The 21,043-nt window shown below is 44.6% G+C and overlaps 1 protein-coding gene across 4 annotated transcripts in view; it reads left to right on the top strand.

Moving 5' to 3' along the window:
* The first annotated feature begins 11,763 nt into the window (after positions 1-11,763).
* gpat3 (glycerol-3-phosphate acyltransferase 3) overlaps positions 11,764-21,043 on the top strand; it is a 60,985-nt gene continuing 51,705 nt past the window's right edge. Inside the window, exons 1-3 of one of the 4 annotated variants that reach the window (XM_033021644.1) lie at positions 11,764-11,886; positions 12,558-12,799; positions 16,591-16,657. In XM_033021644.1, the coding sequence (XP_032877535.1) occupies positions 12,656-12,799; positions 16,591-16,657 (211 nt within the window). In that variant the 5' untranslated portion in view covers positions 11,764-11,886; positions 12,558-12,655. The other 3 variants (XM_033021625.1, XM_033021635.1, XM_033021653.1) reach the window with 3 other exon arrangements.

Genomic DNA, 21,043 nt, shown 5'->3' with positions numbered 1-21,043 from the left:
CCTCATTCTTCTGAACTCCAGCGAGCATAGGCCCAGTGCCGTCAAACGCTCATCGTATGTTAACCCGCTCATTCCTGGGATCATTCTTGTAAACATCCTCTGGACCCTCTCCAGAGGCAGCACATCCTCGGATATATAGTCTTGGTGATTGACTGCATGGCACTGTGTGGATGGTACACACTTCATTCATCGAGCACTGGATGGAATCAATTTTAAGGATGAAGGTGGGATACCACTCAAGTGAGCTACTTTGTCCTAGGTACACAAAAATGCTGGAGAAACTCAGCAGGTGCAGCAGCATCTATGGAGCGAAGGAAATAGGCAAGTGGAGCTATCTGATATGGTGGAAAACCTTTCGGGAGGGTGTCAGGGGAGAGACAATCCCCACAGCATATCCAGCATGTGATCTACACATACAGCCACAATAATTATGTGGTTGGTCAAGGTTAATTTTTGGTCGTTGGTCACCTGAAGCTGGTGGTACTGTGATTGAATGTCAGGCGTGGGTAGTTAGATTCTCTCTTATTGGAGGTGGTTATTGCCTTAGTGTGGAGCATTTGATTCATTTGCACCATTGTGGTGGATTGTTTCACTGGCTGAGCAGTTGCAAGTGGAATTAAACTTTGTGGAATGGTCAGCAAATGTTCCCACTTCTGACTTCATAATGGTTGGGAAGGTCACTGTTACAACAGCTGAAGATGGCTGGTCTGACACATTGGCCCGAGGAGTTCCTGCAGTGTGATGTCCTGAGGCTGAGATGATTGAGTGCCAGCAGTGAACATCCACGTTGTTAGTTGAGGCACAGGTCCAATCATTGGAACATTTCCCCTTGATGCCGCTAATGTCAATTGATACACCTCTGATATCGGGGACAGTAACTCTCACCTCTGATTAGTTTAGCTTAATTTAGTTTTATTTAGAGATACAGCATGGAGGCAGGCTTCTTGGCCCACCGAGTCCGCCGACCACATTCACCATACATTAGTTCTATCCTACACACTAGAAACCTTTCACAAGAGCCAATTAATCTACAGGTCTTTGGAATGTGGGAGGAAACTGGAGGACCCAGAGGAAACCCATGCGATCTAAGGGAGAACATGCAAACCACCACACAGACAGCATCCAAGGTCAGGATTGAACCCGGGTCGCTGGCATTACTAGCTGTGCCACAAGGAAATATGAAATATGAAGCCAGGGCAGTGTAATATAATTTGGGATTCCCTCTCAGCATTTACATAGTTAAAATCTCTAATTTGCAACATGAGAAAGGAAAACTGTTCACAATGACACCTCAGCAAACACCATCCACATTTATAGACACAAAATGGTGGGGTAACTTATCAGGACAGGCAGCATCTCTGGAGAGAAGGAATGGGTGACGTTTCACATCGAGACCCTGAGATGCTGCCTGTCCCGCTGAATTACTTCTGCTTTTTGTGTCTATCTTTGGTTTAAACCAGCATCTGCAGTCATTTCCTACACCCTCCCCATTTAGTTATCTCTGGAAAGAAGGGCTTTTGCTATGTTTTGCCCAGGCTCTCTGTACATAATGTCTTCTAAGTGCAGATCTCTCAGATTAAAATTTGTAAAATGTTTTCCATGTAAACTGCAGTGTTAACTTTCCAACATTGTGTGCGTGCTTTTCCCTCCAGGAGGAACATATTTCTAACTAATTATTAGTGTTTACCATCAATGAGCAGTGTTTGTAACAAGAATGAACAAAAACACTTCAAGATAAAAGAAATAAAAGGAAGAATAGAAATTGCTGAGCTTTTTAAATGAAGGTATAAAATATGCATATTTTAATTTAAAGTTGTCTAGTTGAATACAGTAGTGTGTGAAGAATTTGATTTTTTTTAATTTAAGTTTGCAAAAGAGAATGTATTGTGTTATTATATCTTTCAGTTGAGGTCTACAATAGTCCACTAATACTGAGTGCATCAAGCAAAACACCTCATAAGCGACAATAGTCTTCAATCGTATTGTAGGCATAGTACAACCAATGAAGTTAAACACATTCTTAAAGTTGTGACAACTCACCATCATCACAATTGCACTTCCATTCTCAGCTAACAGATAGATCACAAACACCCTCTTCAGAAAAAAAACCATAAAACAAATTTACGCTGGATTGATTACACAGAATGATTACACAGATTAATTGTGGATTTTAAAATGTCAATGAGAATGTGGTTATGTTTCCAGAAAATTACACATGATGCATATTTAATAACATGTAAACACTATAAGGAATCATCACTAATTAACTCACTAATCACATTCACTAATTTACTATATATGAAGCCTTAACACATCATTATACTTGCTTTGCTTTTATCTCATTAAGGCCTCTGACTCTTGCTTGGAGATTTGCAGTTGCTTCCATAAGTCTACAGACTCTTTCAACAACTAGTTCAACTCCAACCACATTTGGTTCATGCCTTTCAGGAGTTCGATAAGAACTATGAAAATATTTCCCCTAATCAATTTCTATACATTTGTACTGGAACATGAATCTTAAAGTGTTATTGTTTGAACAAATATTTAGTAGAATATACATAACCTAATGATGCCAAGAATAAACCGAGCCCACGTCACACCCTGATCATCTTTGGAAGGCAAGCATTCTCAGTCAGTAGGACCTACCTTTACAACCAAACGCCTACTTCTGTGTCTAGTGGTTATTTCTGATCTACCCAATCTTCTCAGCCTCTCTCTATGCTGTAACATAAACAGGACATTGGAAGGACTCAGTGGGTCAAGCAGCATCTGTTGACTTGAGCCCTGCATCAGGACTGAAAGGGAAGTGAAAAATTGCCAGCAGTAGCCTTCTGAGGGAAGGAGGGGCGGATGGGAGGATGGGACATAGGCTGGCAGGTGATAGGATGAACCAGTTTGGGGGGGCTGTTAGGCAGGTGGAACCTGCTGGGAGGGGGTGTACAAGGGAGAAGAAAACTGGGTGGACAGGTGAGTGTGGGAGAGCAACACCACGGACGTAGGTGATCTGAATTATAAAAATTAAATGTAACACTATTAACATTGGGGTATGTTAGGGATTATGCAATATAATTATGTGATTGGCATTAAAATAATGAGAAATGGTTCAAAAAGTCAAAACCTAATTGTAATCAGTTTGAAATTAAAAGGATAGTTTAGCAAAGTAACAGTACTATCCACAGAAAGCAGGGGATGGGCTGCTCAAGAAATATGATTTAAAAACTGGAGCCTTTTGTTTAGTTTATTATTATCATATATACTGAGGTACAGCGAAAAGTTTTTTTTGTAATGCTAGCCAGTCAAAGAAAAGACTACACATGATTACAATCAAGCCATCCACAGTGTACTGATAAAGGGTGCACCATTCCAGCATCTGCAGGCTCGTTTGTTTCTGTGCTGCCTTGTGCTTGGGCTTCCAATTGTCTCTCCACAAGCTTCTTCTCTTTTCTTCTTCCTTTTTGGACTCCTTGCTCTGTTCTTTCCCTCTTATTGCTGTGGCTTCACCTCAGCCATGACAAACAGTAGTACCTCTTGCCTTGGTCAATCCCCATTGCACTTGGGACATATCGGTAACATTTTGCCTGCTTTAGTGTTGGCAAAGGGGTCTCATTTGGCTGTGTGACTCTAAAGTTAATTTTATGAATTTCATTGAAATTATTAATTTCATTCTGCAATTCATACACCCAGCTGTAATTTGTTTTACTCCATTCAAGAGTTTTGTAGATACCAAAAATGCCAGGCTCTGTAAACTGTTGCTGGTTTGCTATATAGTAAACCTTTGTTGCAATGGACTATATGTGGCGGTGGGGGAGCAAGGTGTAATCATAATACCTAACCAAGTATGGTATTTAAATTGGATAAGTATTTGAAAAAGATAACTATAGTTGCTGGTTAATACAAAAGGACACAAGGTGGTGGAGTAACTCAGGCAACATCTCTGGAGAACGTGGATAGTTGACGTTTCGAGTTGAGATACTTCTTCTGACTCGATCTGGTACTGGGCCTGGAATCTAGGTAGGTTGACGGCTGAACTCTGTTGGAGGCCAGGTGAGAGATGAGAATTGGCAGAGTCCATGGTTGTTACCTGCGGCCGGCTGAAATATAGTTGTCAGTGCATTTGGTGGATTTTGTGGCGACATCTTTGGTGGTATAAGCCTAGTTCTTTGCGGTCCATGTCAAAGGTAGTCCATGACTCAGAAATGCACAGGATCACTGGAGACATGATCTTTGTGAACAATTCTTGGGTATTTTCTTTTTGATGAAACGAGGTGTGGAAAATGACAAGAGTGCATTCCAAACTAATGGTCAGGAGGAGAACACACAGCAATCAGGGAAACCACACTGCTTTCAAGCACATCACTTTTATAACTGTGGTGAAATTGGACATTTGGCAACAGTTATTGGAAGCTCACAGAGAGATGCTGTCCACAGTTGCTCAGAGGCAAGGACGTATGACCACAAAATACAGCTACAGAAGTCGGGGAGACACAGTCATTCAACTTGTAATGCTGCATTACAGCTCTTGGGACCCTGGTTCAATGCTAAACTCTGGTACTGTGATTCTCCCTGTGACCGTATGGGCTTCTTGAGTTTCCAAAGACAAGGGGCATGGGGAATTGACCACTGTAAAATGCCCCCAATGTGTTTGTGGGTGATAGATTCTGGGTGTGGGTGGGGCGAATAAAAATGGGATTAGTGAGGCTCTACAGTTTAGCGTGTTTGTTGGTTGGAGTGCACTTTGAGGGCCAAGGGGTCACATCTACGCTGTTTTACTTTAGTTCCTTGGAATACAATCGAACCTAACAATGATATTGAGGAATGAATATTGAATGATACTGATGGCACGAATGACAACATGACAAAAGCATGAGAATGTTTAAAACTGACTTACTAATGGTCATGGTGTTGTAATGAGTGTGGTATTGGAGCAGACTGCTCAGTAATGAGTGAGACTCACAGGTGTCACTTCATTCAGGTCTACTAATAAAGAGTACAGCCAAAAGCTGCAAGGGTGTTGCATAGAGATATGAGGTACACAGTTCTTAAAGGTAAGCAGAGCTGTCAATAATTTCAGCATATTATACCCAGGGACTAATGAAGTTAAAATTAAAATGTATTTGGGAACTCAGAATGATAATGTATGTTTTCACTCCAAAGATGGAAATAGTTATCTCCACTCAACAAGCCAACACAACACTATTAGGGGAGACTTAATCGAAGGTTATACAATTGTGAGAGGCATAGATAGGGTAGATAGTCAGAACCATTTCCCATGGTGGAAATGTTTAAGACTTGAGTGCATAGCTTTAAGGTGAAAGGGGTAAAGTTTAAAGATGTGTGGGGCAGGTATTTTTACACAGAGTGGTGGGTGCCTCAAATATGTTGCCAGGAGTGGTAGTGGAGGCATATGCAATAGTGGTGTGTAAGAGGCAATTAGATGGGCACACGGAGATGCAGGGAATGGAGGGATGTAGATCATGTGCAGACAGATGACATTAGTTTATTTTGGTTCATGCTTGGCAAAGGCAATGAGGGCTGAAGGGCCTGTTCCTATGCTGTACTTTTCTGTGTTCTCTGATCTACGACTACTGATCATGCATTTGACTCTTTGCAATTAGGTAGGAGGGAAAGACAATCTTGGGCTACTAGATGTGTAGCCCACCTCATAGAATTAGCAGCAAGGAAAGACCAGGGTCTCAGAAACACAATCCTTTGGCCATGGCAGCGGGTTGGAGGTAAGGGACAGCTATTCATGACTGGAAATTTACAGAGGTTATAGGAAGTAAGGGAAACTGGTTGCACATTGAGAACTGAACTATTGGTCATATGCTGAGTGTGAGGTCAAACAGCTCCAGGAGATTGATATCATATGAACTACAGCAGCCAAGTGCAGAAAGCAGTAGGGAAACAATGTGGAAATAGTGGTGAATGTAAAACAGTTGGCAATTCTCCAACACCAGAGGAAGTCAATGTCCAAATTATGGTGAAGGGAAAATATTAGTCAAACTATAGATACAATGCAAGTTAAGCAATCAGCTGTGAGCCCTTTACTGATCAGTTACATTGTGAGTTTGGAAAAGGTTTGAACACATTATATACTAGAAAACTTGGTGCAAGATACTATAGAAGCCTCCTTGGGAAAAGTACATTATCCCGTGGACTTATAGGAATACTTGGCACACTAGCTCCAAGTGAAAAATGAGCATTCGGGATGGCATTGAGAACCGCAGATGCATTCATAGGGAGCATGGAGTCTCAATTTAAAGAGAGGAAGATGCACATCACTTGCAAACTACCATCCACCCCATCAAGCATCTGCTGCCTCTCCTACAGTTCCGTATTCACTGCAATGTTACAAATCAGAAATAACAGCTGAGAGAGACCACATTTGGAGCATTTTTGCAGTATCATATTTAAAGTTTAGGCCACTAAGTAAACTAAACAAACCATGATTTATGATACGATAGAACTTTATTTATCCCAGGAGGGAAATTGATCTGCCAACAGTCATAAAACCATAAAATAAATGAAACATGAAATTGAAGTGACGAGTGGAAAGGATTGAGGATGTGCATAGATTAGGAAGGGGGGAGGGGTGGGGGGGAGTCAGTCTTCTCCACGACAGAAGGGGGAGGAGTTGTAAAGTTTGATAGCCACAGGGAAGAAGGATCTCCTGTGGCGTTTTGTCCTGCATCTTGGCGGAACCAGTCTGTTGCTGAAGGTACTCCTCAGGTTGACCAGTGTGTCATGGAGGGGGTGAGCTGTATTGTTGAGGATACTCCGCAGTTTGAGGAGCATCCTCCCCTCCAAGACCATTGATATTGGTAAATGTTGCAGGGTCCAATGATATGCAGACATTGCTCATTGTTGCTGGAGTTGCCAAATCTGCTCAAATGTCAGCCACTTTTTGCCTCGCATTGGGGCATTCTACACCGCAAGCTGCTTTATTCAGCACTGCAAATGTACAGTTAAATTGAAAGAGGAACAACATTTAGTTCTGAATTGTGTAATCAACCAAGGAAAAGGAAGTCTGGCTTAAAGGTACACTGTAATCAGCAAGGATTAACATGGTTTTGAACAGTAAAAAACTACAATTACCTTCAACAAATTCTGCCTTGATACAGAAATATTAGAAATGTCAGGAACGTACTGGGGGCAGTGCAGATGAGGGACCATTCAGCATTCACAAATATGTAAGAGATATGGGGATGGCTGGGATGTTGCAAATCCAAATTGTCTTTTGCGTCACAATGGGCTCTGTGACAACGAGAACACTGTCATTCACTCTAACAATGGCTCATAGTTCCAATGAATGTGCCTTGATTCATTCAATAAACAGATAGGATGTTTGTCTTCAATGCATTTGAGTAATTGGGTATATTATTTCCTCCTTTTTGTATCATTACCATGAAGATAAACACCAATGAAATAAGTAAAGGTGATATTTCAAGTGAAGGTATGTGCATGAATTCACAGTAAAACAGTAGTTTGATTTTTCAACAGCAATTCTAGTTCCCCATCTAACTGACAATTCTGCTATTTCTGTAAGGATATCAGTGTTTTTTGGTACAAAAGGCACACGGAGAAATCCAAGAGACTAAAAAATGACTACCAAGCAAAAGAGAAATTACTCTTCATCTCACATTTCTCAATGTTGGTTATATGTCTTGAAAGTTTTAATGACTCTTCAGAGTTGAAAATAATATTCTTGAACATTAATATTTCTAAATAGCTCTTGAGAACGATCTTATATATCTAGCATGGAACTGTCATTGGTAAGGCTGGTGTTAGATGTCCTGTTTCTCTTTGAGTGAGTGGTATTGAGCTACCATCTTGAACTCTTCAGTCTGTCTGTTCAAGATACCACGTGGTGACGTTCCAGGAATTTAAACTAATATTGATGATGAAACATATATTTCCAGATCAGAATGTTCAAGAAAGAACTGTAGATGCTGGAAAATCGAAGGTAGACAAAAGTGCTGGAGAAACTCAGCGGGTGAGGCAGCATCTATTGAGCGAAGGAAATGGGCAACGTTTCGGGCCGAAACCCTTCTTCAGACTGATGTAGGGTGGGGGAGGGTGGGAAAGAGAAAGGAAGAGGAGGAGCCAGAGGGCTGAGGGAGAGCTGAGAAGGGGAGGAGACAACAAGGGCTACCAGAAATTGGAGAAGTCAATGTTCAAGCCGCTGGGGTGCAGACTGCCCAAGCGGAATATGAGGTGCTGCTCCTCCAATTTCCGGTGGTGCTCACTCTGGCCATGGAGGAGGCCCAGGACATCAGCTGACATCTAGAGCAGCGGGTGCAATAGATGAGGTTGGAGGAGGTGGAGGTGAACCTCTGTCGCACCTGGAACGACTGCTTGGGTCCTTGAATGGAGTCGAGGGGGGAGGTAAAGCGACAAGTGTAGCATCTCCTGCGGTTGCAAGGGAAAGTGCCCGGGGAGGGGGTGGTACGGGTCTGAAGGGAAGAATTGACCAGGGAGTTACGGAGGGAGCGGTCTTTGTGGAAAGCAGACTGGGGGGGGGGGGAGATGGGAAGATGTGGCGAGTGGTGGAGTCACGTTGGAGGTGGCGAAAATGACGGAGGACTATTTGTTGTATGTGACGGCTAGTGGGGTGGAAGGTGAGGACTAGGGGGACTCTGCCCTTGTTCCGAGTGGGGGGATGGGGGGAGAGAGCAGTGTTGCGGGGTATGGGAGAGACCCTGGTGCGAGCCTCATCTATAGTAGGGGAGCGGATCCCCATTCCCTGAAGAATGAGGACATTTCCGATGCCCTGGTGTGGAACACCTCATCCTGGGAGCAGATGGGGCGTAGACGGAGGAATTGGGAGTAGGGGATGGAGTCCTTACAGGAAGCAGGGTGGGAAGAAGTGTAGTCTAGATAGCCATGGGACTCAGTGGGTTTACAGTGGATGTCAGTCAGAAGTCTATCACCTGCGATGGAGATAGTGAGGTCAAGAAATGGTAGGGAAGTGTCGGAAATGGTCCAGATGTATTTGAGTACCGAATGGAAGATAGTGGTGAAGTTGATGAAGTCAGTGAGTTGTGTGCGGGTGCAGGAGGTAGCACCAATGCAATCGTCGATGTAGAGGTCGGAGGATGGGGCCCTGGTACCCTACAAAAAGCCAGGCTTAGCTGGGGCCCATGTGCGTGCCCATAGCTACGCCTTGGAGGAAATGGGAGGAGTCAAACGAAAAGTTATTAAGGGTAAGGACCAGCTCCGCTAGGCGGAGGAGAGTATCTGTAGACGGGGATTGGTTGGAGGTGTAGAGTGACTGGACATCCTTGGTGAAGATGAGGGAATGGGGGGCCTAGAGAACGGCATGCCTGGAGACGACGGAGAGTGTCTGAGGTGTCTTGAACATAGGTCGGGAGGGATTTAACCGGGGGGATAGGATGGAGTCGAGGTATGTGGAAATAAGTTCCCTCCCGCACCACCCTCTCCCCGGGCACTTTCCCTTGCAACCACAGGAGATGCTACACTTGTCGCTTTACCTCCCCGCTCGACTCCATTCAAGGACCCAAGCAGTTGTTCCAGGTGCGACAGAGGTTCACCTGCACCTCCTCCAACCTCATCTATTGCATCCGTTGCTCTAGATGTCAGCTGATCTACATCGGTGAGACCAAGCGTAGGCTTGGCGATCGTTTCGTCGACCACCTCCGCTCGGTCCGCATTAACCAACCTGATCTCCCTGTGGCTCAGCACTTCAACTCCCCATCCCATTCCGAATCTGACCTTTCTGTCCTGGGCCTCCTCCATGGCCAGAGTGAGCACCACCGGAAATTGGAGGAGCAGCAACTCATATTCCGCTTGGGCAGTCTGCACCCCAGCAGCTTGAACATTGATTTCTCCAATTTCCGGTAGCCCTTGCTGTCTCCTCCCCTTCTCAGCTCTCCCTCAGCCCTCTGGCTCCTCCTCTACCTTTCTTCTTCCCCCCCCCCACCCTCGCCCACATCAGTCTGAAGACGGGTTTCGGCCTGAAACGTTGCCTATTTCCTTCGCTCCATAGATGCTGCCTCACCCGCTGAGTATTTCCAGATCAGGATGGTTTGTGAGAGATGTGGTTGATCTTGGAGTTCCAATGTGTTCCATTGTCCTTCTTGGTGGCAAAGCTTGTTGGTTTCCAAGGTGCTGCTGATGAATCCAAGGTCAACACAGAGACAACCTTGCTGCATTGATAGTGGAGTGAATAATTAAGCTAACAGATGAGTTAGGATCAATTAGTTTCCTTTCTTTTAAATTATCTCCTCCAATACTGAAGCACACATTAATACCCACACATAAAATAACATAGACAACACAGAGGCATAGGCTGATAAGTGGTGTTACATCTGTGTTGCACACACAAGGTTTTGACAATCAATGGTATTACCATAACTGAGCATTCAAGCTTGGATCACAATCGATCACAAACTGGACTCACTACTTAAGGAAAGTGATTGGAAGGCCAGGTCAGCCTATGAGTTTTCTACATAGTGATCCTCAGCTTCTGACGTCCCAAAGCTTTTCCATCAATTAGAGGGCACAATATGAGAGTTTGAATTCTTATCTTTCATTTCACTGACTGAATGCAGACCCAGCACCAGCACCACTCAAGGTGTTTAACCATCCAGGACAAAGCAACTTGCTTGGTTGACATCTCATCCCTGAGAATTTGCTCCCTCCGCTACTGTGGTTGAAACGTGCACTATCTTCAAAATGTATTGCAGCAACTACCCAACGCTTCCTTGACAGATGAACCTGCAATCATCACATGTGTAATTTTGGAGTAGAAAGCCAATGGGGAACAAGTGAATGCCATCTTCTATGTGAGACAGCAGCCTGTACTCTGGATCTATACTTCCAAGGGAAATTAGGAGCTGGCATTCAAAAGAGAGTTAGATGGAGCTCTTAGGGCTAGCGGAATCAATGGGTATGGGGAGAAGGCAGGAACGGGGTACTGATTGTGGATGATCAGCCATGATCACATTGAATGGTGGTGCTGGCTCGAAGGGCTGAATGGCCTCCTCTTGCACCTATTGCTTATGTATCTATGTAAATGATTATCTTCCCAGTGAAAAGCGAAAAGTGAAGAAATGTAATTTGATTTTTTGAACATTCTGTTGTGAAATATCTCTTCAGTTTTGTTTTTCATTGGGAGACAGGGAAACATAATTAATATTCAGTCATGTTTCATCAGGGCAGGATTTTGCCTTTATTTGGCATCTTGTCAGACCAGATTCTGCGAAATAGAAAAATTATGGACACGTTTGCGTGAATATATGACAACACGTTTGATAGTGTTGGAAGGAGAAATAAAATGTTGGCAAGGCATCTTGGTGCCGCCAGAGGATCTGTGTTTAATACTTTAAAGACTGTGACAATACAGCACTTCTTCCACAACGCATTGTGATATGATTGTATCTTAAATTAACTGTAGATGTATCTAAATGTAGCACTCTTCGCACTGCATTGTGATAAGTGTAGATATATCAAAATACAAGGTACAATCAATCCAAAATTATGGCCACAATATGTTTATTTTCTCTCTCTAAAACGACGCATTAAACATTGAAAACAAAGACTTTGAAACACCCCTTTCGTCCCAAGTTACATTGAATAAGGCACTAGGATAAAACGTGGACGGTTTGGTAAATTAATTCTCGGATCTGCAAGAGTGTAAACAAAATTCGCAGGAAAACAAAACTCAGAGGAACAGAACGGGGGGGTTGCAAAGCACCGAGAAAACCCAGCGGATACTGGGTGCAACGAGCAAGCAAGGGTTCGTCCGTCCCGAAGGACGGTTCACTCGCACTAGGCTCCCGGAATGTAGCCCTTGCCGCGGCTGCCGCCTCGTATCGCGGCGGGAGGGACGGGAAACAACCGAGCTGGGAGTTCCGGATGGGCGGGGTATGAAGCTGATGAACTCTGGACTCGAGCAAACACGGAGTAGAGTTATAATGTAACTAAAACGACCCGCGCTGGGAGTGAACGGGAGGAGGTGAGTTGGTAGTGGTTGGAATAGGAGCAGGACTAAGTCCAGAGCGTGGGGGCAAGTCCAACCCAGGATCCGGAGTAAGAAGTAGAAGTAAGAGCAAAACATGAGGCAGAGTCACAACCAGAGCCGAAGCTCTCCTATGTGCGACCTGGTGTTGGGCTCTTGTTACGTTGGATAGTGTTGGCCATTTACCCGTGGCAACCACTAGCCACGAACCTTGGGCAGCCAGTCCCTCAGCGCTGTATCTGTCAGTGTTGGTGTGGAAGAGTCGAGGAGTGGTAGATACCCTCTCACACACTGATGATGTGAGGTGGGATATCAGTAATCCACCCTCATCACTTGGCTGGTCTGGTAGTGAGTGTACACCCAGTCCACACTCCCCACTGATGAGAGTCAGACCCGTACCCATTGAAATCTTTGACCAAGACTTAGATCCAATCCAAGTTTTAATTTTACTCAACACCAGATGAGGTTTGATATTGGTGATTTGGGATATTTTGCTCCATGGGAGGTGCTGTATAGTTGCGAGTCTGCAGGGATGTCTGGAACGTTAAACCTGTTTCATTTGTGTGTGTGTGTGCAGGAATGTGACCCATTGCTGGTGGTCTGCAACTCGCCTTTAACTTGTGCGATCATCGAGGCAGGGCACCTGCACACCCTGGCAGCAGGGAGCGGCTGTCCATGGAGGAGTTTTGGGGACTTGCATTGAAGCTGCTGTCAATGTGGCTCATCCTCGGGATCACTCTCATTATGCTGCCTGCCATGTTTGGTGTTTCATTGGGAATAACAGAAATTTATATGAAGATTCTGGTCAAGACACTTGAGGTAAGTTTTCTTCGATACGAAGTACATTGAAGATCATTTTTAGTTTTGTTCAGTGTATTGTCACATGTGCCGAGGTACAGTGAAAAACCTTTGTTGCGTGCTAATCAGTCAGCGGAAAGGCAGTACATGATCATCAAAACATCGAAGGAGATTTATGCTTGCTGATCTATGACCTAACTCTATAGACCCAAATTTGCCCCATATACTTTGATGCCTTTTCATTAACAAAGTCCGTTAATTCACAAGTTATAGGAGTAGAATTAAGCCATTCGACCCATCGAGTCTACTCTGCCATTCATGCCTGATCTAATCCCATTTTCCTGCATTCTCCCCATAACCCTTGACACCTGTTCTGATCAACCTACCAATCAACTCTGCCTTAAAACTATCCAGTGATGGCCTCCACAGCCCTCTGTGGCAATGAGTTCCACAGATTAACTACCCCCTGACTAAAGAAGTTCCTCCTCACCTCCTTTTGAAAAGAGTGCCCTTTAATTCTGAGGCTATGACCTCTGGTCCTAGACTCTCCCACCAGTGGAAACATCCTTTCCACATCCACTCTGTGTATGCCTTTCATTATTCTGTAAGTTTCAATCAGGTCTACCCTCAACCTTCTAAACTCCAGCATGTAGAGGCCCAGTGCTGTCAAACGCTCATCATATGCTAACCCTCTAATTCCTGGGATCATTCTTGTAAACCTCCTCTGAACCCTCTACAGAGCCAGCACACCCCTCCTCAGATATGGAGCCCATATCTCACTTCAACTCACCGTTACTATTTACAATTGAGCTAGTCATTTATAGAAATATATAATCTAAAACCGAATTCCCTAATAAGATAATTCCCCTCTGCATATTCAGTTCACTTTGATGTCCTAATCAAATTATTCCTTAGTTAAATACCAGGTGATATAATCCCAGTTTGTGTAATTATTCATAATTCAACCAAAGGTAAATTTACGCTGCACACCCCCAAGACCAATGTGATCCTTTTTGCAGTGACTTGAATAAAATGGTCTGCTGTAGATACTGCTTAATAAAGGTTCTGGGTAGCTGTAACATATTAAAAAAGAAAAATACATTTAAAAGACATTTAGAGGCATGGATATGAGGTTTAGAGGGATATGGGTCAAATGCAGGCAGGTGGGACAAGTATTGATGGGGCATCCTAGTTGGCAAGGGCAAGTTGTGGCGAAGGGCCTTTTTCCGTGCTGTATGACTGGAGGAGGTTAGAGGTGCACGTAAACTTTTGCCTCATCTGATGGGCATACTTTGCTAGGGTGTTTGCAGATTTCAAGGTTGATGGCGAAAGTTCTCTTAACCGCCTTGAGTCAAGAAAGTGTCAGTCAGTCAGGCTTCTCGCTACTGGTCAACATTTGGCCATGCGTGTGGATGTTGGCTGATAACTGATCCGTGCTATGATGTTATGCCGCCCTCCTTTCAATTTGACCCTTGGTTATTCCTTCACTCAATATGTTGACCCTCCCACCTTCCATCACATCCTTCCTTGTACTACTGTATTCCTTTTGATGTTTAGTGAATAGGTAAACCAAAAGAGAACAAAAATGTGGGAAAGCATGTTGCAACAAGCTGGTTGAAGTGATTCTACATTTGTCTCTTCTTGTCCCATCTGTTTGGGCTTTATTCCCATTTTAGTTATTTTAGTTTAGAGATACAGCTCAGAAACAGGCCCACCGAGTACGTGCCGACCAGCGATCCCTACACACTCAGCTATCCTATACACGCTAGCAACAATTGACAATTATACCAAGCCAATTAACCTACAAACCTTTGGCGTGTGGGGGAAACCGGAGAAAACCCACACGGTCTAACTCTTTACAGACAAGCACCCGAAGTCAGGATCGAACCCGGTTCTCTGGCACAGTAAGGCAGCAACATATTCTTACTTCTATTCACTTAAAATAAAAATCTTTACAGAGTAGCTATTTCTTTCAGAGCCTCCTAGAACACGGGTTGATACTGAGGTATGGTTTAAACTTTGTCTGGTGTTTTTCGTAAAATTACATTTCAATCTTTCAGATGTTTTGAACACTCAGGGGAAAAGACCTTGATAAATCTTGCTGTACTGTTTTTTTCTTGACATATTGGCAGCTCATTTTGAACTTTCATTGCAGGAACAGAACTTGGGGCTGCTAAACAAAGCATTTAACCACTACCGAATCACATCTAGTAGCCCCCCTTGTTAGTAAGGAAGTGGGTTGTAATTATTTGAGTGATATTTGGTAATGCAATGACTCAGATTGAGGTAAACTGTAGATTGCTTTGTGTTAAAGTCCAATAAGGCACTGAAGTTGCAATATAGTTCATTATGTGTCACAAATTAGAACATAGAAGATCGAACAGTACAGCACAAGAACAGGGCATTTACCCTACAATGTCTGTCGAACATGATGCCAAGACCATCTCTTATCTACATAATCCATATCGCTTTACTCACTACATATCCATATGCCTATCGCAAAGCCTCTTATTTTCCACTATCATATCTGCAGTATCTCAACCACCAACCCTGACAGCGGGTTCCAGCCCCAGGCGCTCATCACCCTCTGTGTATCAAAATAGTTGCCTTGCATAACTCCTTTAAACATTGCCCCTCTCACCTTAAAGGACCTGTCTCACGAGCATGCGACCTGCATGTGACAAGCGCGACCTAAAGGGCCAGACCCACCAGTATGCGACTGCATGCGGCAAGCGCGACCTAACGTGGTCGCTTGAGCCGTACGGCCTCGCGGGGCCGGTCCCACTTAGATCGCCGGAGCTGTATGGAGTTGTGCGGAGCTGGTCCCGACATCGCGCGGGGCTCCGAAAAACTGACCGTGTTTAAAAATTCCGCGCGGCATTGTCCTGCCGGCCCGCAGCTGCCTCGACGCCGTACGTCACGCGTGAACTTCCCGCGGACTTCGCTCGCACTTCATGTCACTCACTCGACCTCCGCGCAGCCCCCGCTTCTGGTTAGGTCGCGCTTGCCGCATGCAGGCGCATGCTGGTGGGACCGGCCCTTAAGATCGCGCTTGCCGCATGCAGGTCGCATGCCCGTGGGACAGGCCCTTACAGCTGTGCCGTTTAGTGTCTGATTTATTTTTTATCTTGATATTGGTACTTTAAACTTCTTCAAAAGAAAGTTACAACAAGATAAAAGGGCAAATTGGAAAGTATGGATCCTCGAACACAAGCAAACATGCCATTCCCAACTAACATTCACCATCCAAATGCAAACACCAACTCTCCTATTCCTATCAGACACAAGCAAACCTCATATATCACCTACACTCTCACACATCCATTCATTCCCATTTCTCCACACATGCCTGCCATCAAATCACTACACCAACACGCTTCCTAACCCCTCTCAGTCACTTCCGGAACTTGTGTAAGGAAGAACATTTGTAGCCGATTAGCCTGTCGTGAAGATGTGACACAAAGTGCTAGAGTAACTGAGTGGGTCAGGGATCATGCTCGGGGAACATGGATAGATGACATTTTGGGTCGGGACACTTCTTGGAGAACCTTGAAGGAGGGTCCCAACCCAAAACCTCTCCATGTTCTCCAGGGACGCTGCCTGATCTGCTGAGTTACTCCAGCACTCGGTGTGTCTCAATTTTGAGTAAATTAGCATCTATAGTTCCTTGTCTCTACATTGTGAAGATGTAGTTGGGATTTTGGGGTGGGAATCATGCGAGCATAGCGTGGTATGGGAATGTCTTGCTGCAATCTGAGGGACTGGGGACTGATGGACTTGTTCTGATCTAAGTGCTGTTTGCATCTTTTTAGTGGGCCACTCGGAAAATCCAGAAGAAAGCCCGGGAGAAGCCAGGACATCCCTTCTCTCCATCCAACGGTGAGTATTATTTTCACTCTTCTGAGTCTTTGACAAAAAGGTCACAAAATGCAGAGTTTTAGGATAACTTTTTTTAAACCCTAATTTTCTAACAAAGTGTCCTTTATTTGACACGCATCTCTTAGTCTTACCTTTTCAATGTATCATTCAACAAGGATGAAAAGTGCATAAAACATCAATATCTTGGGACAGTTGTATATATTTGTCAACTGCCCTGTGTGAATGGCAGTTTTTAAAAATCTTTGAATGTCCTTTTAAAGTTTAGAGGTCTGAGGAACAGCCTTGGGTAGTGTCAGTTTAAAAATGAAAGACTAATATATGAGGTGGATTCATAGGGAGTGTTAGCAATGCAGCTGAGGCGTGGTGGAGGACACCAAATGCCACAATTGGCCAGGTTGACCCTGCAAAGCCTCCAGGACAGCTGCTTCTTCATGGTCAGGTCATGAACCCTGCACTAACACACAGGGAGCTCAAAATGGCACCAAAACTGGCGACTTAGTATATTGACTCCGCGTACTACTGTTATACACTTGTACTATGATGCATTATCTAGGATGTATCCAAGTACTTATGTGTAGTGATACTTGTACTGAACTGTATACAGAAATGAATTTCACTGTATCTCGGTACATGTGACTAATAAAGTACCATTGAAAAGTGGTGCATTTTGTTGTGCAATATTGCAAAATTATCTCCATGTTAGGAATAAATCTCGGTGAATGGAAACTGTCTTTCCCTGGCCCTGTTCATATTTTTATGGGTAATTTAGACTACCGGTTGTAGCATTGAAATATATGCCATGTCGGTGAGTTTGTGTTTCAGGCAGTGGATCTCTCTAGCTTTGTAGTACCGCACAGGTTAGGCAATGTAGACCATACTTCCAGTTGACAAGCTGGGACCCAGATTGGCTGAAAGTAAATACAATTAAATTCACTTCTTGAGTGCCTGGTAAGTAGCTTTCAGTGTCTCCCGAGCCATTTGTGCCATCTTACTTCCAATTCAATAGTACCAGTGAAGTGATACTAATGTGAATCACTTTAGTGGTGCATCATCGGCATGCAGCGAGCCAAGGAGCAAACTCCAAGTACAACTTGACTTAAGTTGTGCCTTGAACTGCATAGGCAAATATGACCAGATAGGTTTGTATTCAGTTTTCTACATGGTTACTTTAATTTATTATTGTCACATGCACCGAAGTACAGAGGGAAGCTTTTGTTTGACAATAGATAATAGGTGCAGGAGTAGGCCATTCAGCCCTTTGAGCCAGCACCGCCATTCAATGTGATCATGGCTGATCATCCCCAATCAGTACCCCGTTCCTGCCTTCTCCCCATATCCCCTGACTCCGCTATTTTTAAGAGCCCTATCTAGCTCTCTCTTGAAAGCATCCAGAGAACTGGCCTCCACCACCCTCTGAGGCAGAGAATTCCACAGCCTCACCACTCTCTGTGAGAAAAAGTGTTTCCTCGTCTCCGTTCTAAATGGCTTACTCCTTATTCTTAAACTGTGGCCCCTGGTTCTGGACTCCCCCAACATCGGGAACATGTTTCCTGCCTCTAGCGTGTCCAACCCCTTCACAATCTTATACTTTTCAATGAGATATCCTCTCATCCTTCTAAACTCCAGAGTGTACAAGCCCACTAGTTTGCGTGCTATCCAGTCAGAGAAAAGACTATACCTGAATACAGTCAAGCCGTCCACAGTGCAGAGATGAAGGTTAAAGGGTACAACGTTTAGTGCAAAGATATAACATTGAAGTCTGGTAAAGTCCGAATAAAGATAGTTCAAAGTTCTCCATTGGTAGATGGGAGGTCAGGACTGTTCGGTTGTGTGATAACAGCTGAAAGGGAACTGTCCCTGAATCTGGAGGTGTGCATTTTCAAACCTCTGTTTCTCTTGCGCGATGGGAGAGGGGACAAGACGGAGTGGCCGAGGTGACACTTGTCTTTGATTATGCCGACGGCCTTGTTGAGGCAGTGTGAAGTGTATATGGAGTCAATGGAAGTCAGATTGGTTTGTGTGATGATCTGCCCACAACTCTGCAATTTCTTGCAGTCTTGGATGGAGCTGTTACCAAACCATGCTGTGATGCATCTCTATACAATGCTTACTATAGCACCTCTGTAGAAGTTGGTGAGGCGTGTTGGAAACATGCCAAACTTCCTAAGCCTTCTAAGAATGTTATTGCTCAATCATGGGAATTTTGCATTGCCAGAATGCATGCAAAGGAACTATCAATCGACAGCATTGAAATAGTGATCTTAAAAAGTGTATGTAGTTTTTACAGAACAGCGACTAATGGGCTGATTTCTGCTCCATGTATCACACAGCAAATATTTTCAAAACCAGTCTAATTGAAAGGAAGTAGAGATAATTCTGTTCCTGTTTGCCGCTGTAAAAATCTACCAAACCTCCTTTTGTTTTAGAAGGAACTGCAGATGCTGGAAAATCGAAGGTAGACAAAAGTGCTGGAGAAACTCAGCGGGTGCAGCAGCATCTATGGAGCGAAGGGTTTCGGCCAGAAACATTGCCTATTTCCTTCGCTCCATAGATGCTCCTGCACCCGCTGAGTTTCTCCAGCACTTTTGTCTACCTATCAAACCTCCTTGACTAGTTGTTCTTGAATAAGTATTAGAATCATAATGTGGCATCAATTTTATCTTGTGCAAGACAACACCTTGCTAGTTAATCTATCATCCGCACTTCTTCATTTGTTTTTAAAATAAGTGCCGTCTTGATTGCATCTTTGTCTTTGATAAGCAGGACAGAACCCTTCTATGTCTTTTAAGCATTTTCAGAGACATGTTGTACATTGATGTCCTTTCTTTCGGAGCTTGTCCGTATTTTCCTAGGAAAACTTTCCTAGGAGGGAGTTAGATGTGGCCCTTGTGGCTAAGGGGATCAGAGGGTATGGAGAGAAGGCAGGTACGGGATACTGAGTTGGATGATCAGCCATGATCATATTGAATTGCGGTGCAGGCTCGAAGGGCCGAATGGCCTACTCCTGCACCTAATTTCTATGTTTCTATGTTTCTATGAAATAGTTACAGTGTAGGAGGAACAACAGGTTCAGCCAGTTTCACAAGAAATGGATGAGCAGAGTGCAGAGACATACACACGCCTTTGATTCAATTGAGTTAGTGCTGTTAGCTGGTACATAAAAATGCTGGAGAAATTCAGCGGGTGCAGCAGCATCTATGGAGCGAAGGAAATAGGTAACGTTTGGGGCCGAAACCCTTCTTCAGACCCTTCTTCAGACCCTTCTTAGTGCTGTTAGCTATTCTCTGAGCTGTTGCTAGTGAGGGTGCCCCATGCCCTATGGGTATGTAAGTGGACAAGTGACCGAAGACCATGGGTTCAGATTTTATCAATGCGTTTGAGAGTTTGAATGTGAAAAGAAATGAGGGGCAGCCATGAAGCTAATGGACAAACCTAAAGGGCCTGTCCCACTTAAGTGACTCTTTCAGCGACTGCCAGGGACTAGTTTTAATGGAATTCACCCACGACAACCTACGACGCCAACATTGTCGCCACTGTCATGTTGAAAATTTTGTGCCAGTCGCCTGTAGTCGCCAAAAAAATCGCCTCTGTGGGACAGGCACTTAACTGATTCACTGCTGTGCTTCAGGGAAGGAAATCTAGCCGATCCAACCCACACAGCACAGCCTATAACTGTTGCCCCAATCCCCAGATTAAGCTTCCGTTCTTCGACCACCCCCTCTGGCAGCTTGTTCAAAAATACTCGCCACATCTCTCTGGAAAAACTACCCCCCAGGTTCCCATTAAAACTTTCCCCTCTCACCTTACACCTATATCTTGTGGTTTTTGGTGGCCCTACCCTGGGCAAAAGACACTGTCATTGAGTTTGAGGAGCGTACAACATAGGCTAATACTTCATAGGTTAAAGGGCCTGTCCCACGAGCATGCGATTGCATGCGGCAAGCGCGACCTAACATGGTCGCTTGAGCCGTACGGCCACGCGGGGCTGGTCCCACTTCGATCGCCGGAGCCGTATGGAGTTGTGCGGAGCTGGTCCCGACATCGCGCAGGGCTCCAAAAAACTGACACTGTCCAAAAATTCCGCGCGGCATCAGCCTGCCGGCCCGCAGCCGCATTGAGGCCGTACACACTGCCTCGATGGGCGTGCGCACTGTCTCGACGCCATACGCAGCGTCTTGACGGCGTACGTCTAGCGCGAACTTCCCGCGGACTTCGCTTGAACTTCATGTCAACTCATACAGGATCACTCGACTGATCGCGCGGCCCCCGCTTCCGCTTTGGTCGCGCTCGCCGCATGCAGTCGCATGCTGGTGGAACAGGCCCCTGTACGGGAATCACTCGACCTCCGCGTGGCCCCCGCTTCCGGTTTGGTCGCGCTTGCCACAT

Source organism: Amblyraja radiata, chromosome 1, assembly GCF_010909765.2.
Source record: "Amblyraja radiata isolate CabotCenter1 chromosome 1, sAmbRad1.1.pri, whole genome shotgun sequence".
Taxonomy (NCBI): Eukaryota; Metazoa; Chordata; class Chondrichthyes; order Rajiformes; family Rajidae; genus Amblyraja; species Amblyraja radiata.
Note: the sequence above shows the minus strand (reverse complement) of the source record. Positions and strands in the feature narration are given on the sequence as shown.